This window comes from Penaeus japonicus, unplaced genomic scaffold (assembly GCF_977035675.1).
Source record: "Penaeus japonicus unplaced genomic scaffold, GWHDUDI00000001_assembly GWHDUDI00000011, whole genome shotgun sequence".
In the NCBI taxonomy this organism is placed as follows: Eukaryota; Metazoa; Arthropoda; class Malacostraca; order Decapoda; family Penaeidae; genus Penaeus; species Penaeus japonicus.
Genome location: NW_028234413.1, coordinates 33,720,159 through 33,725,158, shown reverse-complemented (window position 1 = coordinate 33,725,158; position 5,000 = coordinate 33,720,159). Strand labels below are relative to the sequence as shown.

Below are 5,000 nucleotides of genomic sequence, written 5' to 3'. Positions count from 1 at the left end.
TTGTTTTTTTTCAGATTTTACATTCTTGTGGAAACAATGCTATATATTTTTTGGCTGTAATATAATAGTACACCATTTATGAACATCACATTTTTCCTGAATTTACTATCCATTTTCATGATCTTCTCTATTCTATACCATTGAAAATATCAACACTCATGCTAATATGACCAATCTATTTCATTATGTAATTGAAAATAAACTTATCTTGCACAGGAAAATGTCATTAATTCAGATTTGAATATATAGATCTAAAGTGAATATATCTGCTGGATCATTAGCATAGGGAAAAAACAGAATGTAGAATAAAATATATTCATTTCATCTTTAAAATACATGTGCTAAACCTGAGAAATATTCAATAGAACATTCAAACAACTATTTCATGTGTACAAAGTACCAATTTCTTGAATGACAGAGAATTTCACTTACAATTTCTGAAACCATAGATTCTATACACTAAATGTCTTTTCAGATACTGAAAAAAGTATGGACGTGAACAACTCATATTGCAATGCAAGAGGTGTAATTAACATTTTGATAGTTAATTAGTCATTAGAATGATAAAATTTTAATGAAATGTTACTTTATGCATTTTTGTTCATTCTTATTCATTCATTTTTAAATAAATAAATACAATATAACACAAAAGTGGTGCAGACACAGATAAAGAGAATAGTGTCAAGGCAATCATTTAAACCAATCTAGATTTTATCAAGCAAACAAAACCTACTCTATCAGCTTGTAGATATCATATCAATGGCACTTAAGTGTGATGAAGAGAACATTACATGAAGAAAAGGGTTGTTAGGGTTGCTGGCTCTCCCTTTCAGTAAGTGGTTGACACAAGCAATCCATAGATATCAGGGTTGCAGGACAGGACAGGATACCAAGGGCAATGTCCTTTACCCTGGAAACAAGTGTTACTGTTTGGAGAAATGTCTAATTGTGACTAAGTTTAATATTATATTGAAGAGATTTTTTGTTTTACTACTGGAATCAGTTAGTTTGATACAAAATATAAAGCCACTGGCAATGGACTGTCCAGAATAGTGTTGTTTTATTGATTTTGTGACTCAAAGATGGTTCTGCAAGTGCCCAGTCATTTAGTAGTCAGTTAAATGACCAACTTGAACTTACTTGTTTACCCCTTTCCTTGAATTTTTGGTTTTAAAAAGTTTTTGTTCCTATTACTATTTTTATCATTACTAATGTTATTCTTGCTTCCACTATTATCATCATCATTATAATGGTAATTAATGATAATAACAGTGGTAAAACTCAAATCAAATTGAAAAATGGGGTAAACAGTTGAATTTCTAAAAGTTGAGAAGCAATTATAAAAATATATATAAATCCATGATTATCCAAAGGTTCTAAAAAGAATTAGGAAAATTATACATCATATATGATCTTTTCATACCAAAATAAAGTTTGTCAGTCCTCATAAATAAATAATGAATACACATTAACCCATTGCAGACGGGGATAAATTTGCTTGCCCAGCCTCCAGGATAAGCTTTATTTTAAAGAGAGACTGCTTGAAGCATTATAATTTGAAGTTTTTTTGAATTCATTCCAATCATTTCAAGTCATTTCATTGTTTGTTGTTTTTGTTTTTTTGTGGTTTGTGTTTTTGTGTGTGTTTTTATTAGTTTAGAAGACTTCTGTGTGCCATATAACAGCTCTATTCCCAGCTCATTGCTGCTGCAGTTGACTAAAATTTGGTAGTATATTATCTATATAGGAAGTATTGCTGTTTGTATTAGAGCTCAATGGTGATAGAAGTATTTGTAGCTGTTTTATGGGAGGACAAAATACGAATTATTTATTCGTATTTTTTGGTGCTAACAATGAACAATAGAGGAAGAGGAACCCCCTACATTAAATAAAAGATAACAAGAAAGGTAAAGAAGAGGAATGCGAAACCTGTGCTTTGTGACTGTGAGTGCCACAAATGAAAGGCATCCATATTGGCTACAGGGAGCACATTTTTAGACTGCAACTGGGCGTTTATGAGTCACCTTTCCCTCTCACTTAGTGGCCTGCACATCCTTAATCGGACATTGTTTTGAGCAAGGTTTCATCAACTTAGTGGGGTGGCTCATCGCTGCTGTGAAGACAGTGGGTCCCCTTGCTCGAGAACCGTGGATGGGTGCCATTCAGGCTCTCTCTCCCAGACTGTGGGCTAGGAAAAAGTGGTGCCATCATAGGTTTTGGGGACGTTAACCTAGCAACGGTATTTCGTAATTTATAGAATTATGATCCCAAGTAGCCATCATCACTCATTCCTTTTTTTCATAGCACAATAATAAATAGCATAGTTATTTACCAAAATCCCCATAGAAGCACTATATACATTTTTTCATAAAAATAGTTGACTAACACAATTTACAATACGGATATTCTTAAGAATATCAGTGCACACACCTACTCACCTCTTCCTTCTTTGTCTGTTTTTCTCACTTTCTCTCCTGAATGTTTGCTGAGTTCATTCACTAATATTATCGCCATTAAAAAACAAACAAACAAGCTAGATTTCAACGAGGAAGCAAACTGGAAAACTTCAACCTTCACTCACACAAGAGTCCAGCTAGAAACACCTCTCTTTGAAAATATTTGTACTGATGCTGAACACTGTACATCCATGGGAGAGGCCCATCATCATGAACAATTCCCTAACTGAGGTAGCCAGGTATTGAGAAAAGTCAAAGAACATTATTCCTTCCCAAGAAACTTCATCCCTCTATGTATCAACACTTCTTCTTCTTCCTCTTCTGGTTTTTCTCTTCACTTTCATCATTCTTCAGACCATCAAATTTCTTGAGGTCAGCACTGAAGAGAACCTTTAAAGAAACAAAGGAAAATGTTTAATTGAAAGCTCTTCATTTCACTGTAGAAGAATACTCCACTTTTCTTTTTGGACTCATACTTTTGCATATCTATCTGTCTAGTCAAGTCTTAAAGAACAATGTGATTTCTATGTATAAAATTTGAAATGGAATAAGAAGTAAACATCATAAATATTACAAAAATTCTTATAAATGAAAGAAAAATATGTGAAAATACAATAATGAAAAAAGCTGCTCACTAATATGAAAAACACACATTGATAAAAATTGAAAACTGAAACTAAATAAAATGCTTTCCTTACTGAGTGTGCCCAACCAGCATATTCTCCAAAGACTTGACGGAAATGGTTGGCAATTTCCTTATAGACCTTGTCGGTGACTGTCTTGCATGAACGTAGGTGAGGGAGGTAATCTCGTACAGCAATTTGGAAAACGTGTGTGTCTACTGGGATGGCCCCAAGGTGGCCCATTGACATGAGACAGATGCAGTCACTCACCTGAAAATGGAGAAAAGGAGGGAGACATGGAGAGAAAAAAGAGAAAGAGAGAAAGAGAGAGAGAGAGAGAGAGAGAGAGAGAGAGAGAGCAAGAGAAAGAGAGAGAGAGAGAGAGAGAGAGAGAGAGAGAGAGAGAGAGAGAGAGAGAGAGAGAGAGAGAGCGCGAGAGAGAGAGAGAGAGAAAGAGAGAGAGAGAGAGAGAGAGAGAGAGAGAGAGAGAGAGAGATAGAGAGCAAGAGAAAGAGAGAGAGAGAGAGAGAGAAAGAGTATATACTTTTTGTTTTAACTGTTATCACAAGCAGAGAATACCCTAGATGTATCACATATTTATAAAACTTTTTAACAAACCATTCCAAGCCCCTGTATGTTTATAAGCATTCATCTTTCCTTTTTTTTTAACACCTTGAGCTGAAGCAAAATTTCTCTTACTTTGGCTCCAATGCCATTCAGAGTCACGAGTTGGGCATGGCACTCCTCGTAGGGCAACGTCCTCAGGTTGAATAGCCACTCCTCCCCTCCCTTCTCCTGGATCATCTGTGCTGACTTGCTGATGAACTTTGCCCTGTTTGAAACATGTGAACAAATAGAACAGAATATATGATACAATAAATAAAAAGGGGGTAAACAAAATCCCTTCTGGTGATGGGATTAAATAAAAGAAGATAAATTAAATTTTAATTTATTGAGTAAATCGTAAAAGTAATATAATTGTGTGTGTAAGGTGTGTATATGTGTGAGGATGAGGGAAAGAGGGAAAGGAGATAGAAGAGGGAGGGAGACTGAAAGAGAGAAAGGGAGAGGGAGCAAGGCATCCCTGTATATAAGATATTGCTTGAAAAGGTTATAAATTATACAAAGTCAAACCCCCTCTAACATCTAATGAAGACAAACACACACTATCATAATAGATATTTGTACATTCACCCTTGCAACTCCACACTCAAGTAGGGAATGACTATCAAAAATAAAAACAGGCATCCTGTCACATACAAAATATCTTTATTAAAATGTCTTTTTCTTTAAAAATTCCAAAATACCTAATCTTCTGAAGTCTTTGTAATCTATGTACCACCTAGGTGTAAATTGTATCATGAATCTCTGTTTCTTACAGACCCATTTTCCCACAGGTAAATATTTTTAAAAATTGTGTGATTTTCCTTCAGCTACTGATTTTTAATTAAAATTCTTACTTTAAAGAACACAAAAAATGAAAAGAGAACTAAAATAAGAAATAAAAGGAAAGTAGGTGAGAAAGTAGTTGGAAGAGAGGAAATACCTGTATCCAAACCCATGTTCCCTGAGTGTCTCTTCCACCCCTGATTCAGCCAAGGATGTCACCCTTGGGAAGGAATTCCACGTTGTTCCATCTACTGTTGCCACAGGAGAACCATAGAGTTTGCACAGTCTGTCCACCAGCATGGTAATCCTGGGAGTGAGAGACAAAGTAAAATTGCAGTAAATATGACTGTATTTTGAACAAGAAACAAATAGTTGATCTAATTTCTTAGTATGTAAGAGCTATAAGCAGGAAAATCTTTATTACTTTATTACTCAATATGTAAATGTCAGTTACTATCTTTTTTTGTAATACTAGCATGGAATTAAAAAATAATTCATCAATTTATGAATTAACCCCTATATTATGTGCTGC

General features: G+C 34.6%; 2 protein-coding genes across 3 annotated transcripts in view; one reads left to right on the top strand and one right to left on the bottom strand.

Moving 5' to 3' along the window:
• The window catches only part of Trax (Translin associated factor X), a 44,689-nt gene that overhangs the window by 32,101 nt on the left and 7,588 nt on the right, over positions 1-5,000 (top strand). The window lies entirely within an intron of this gene.
• LOC122262448 (N-glycosylase/DNA lyase) overlaps positions 2,353-5,000 on the bottom strand; it is a 6,287-nt gene continuing 3,639 nt past the window's right edge. The window contains exons 3-6 of one of the 2 annotated variants that reach the window (XM_086541964.1): positions 4,626-4,775; positions 3,779-3,911; positions 3,155-3,349; positions 2,353-2,846 (exon numbers count right to left, since the gene is read on the bottom strand). In XM_086541964.1, coding sequence (XP_086398090.1) covers positions 2,754-2,846; positions 3,155-3,349; positions 3,779-3,911; positions 4,626-4,775 — 571 coding nt within the window. In that variant the 3' untranslated portion in view covers positions 2,353-2,753. The remainder of the gene's footprint in view (positions 2,847-3,154; positions 3,350-3,778; positions 3,912-4,625; positions 4,776-5,000) is intronic. The other variant, XM_086541965.1, reaches the window with a different exon arrangement.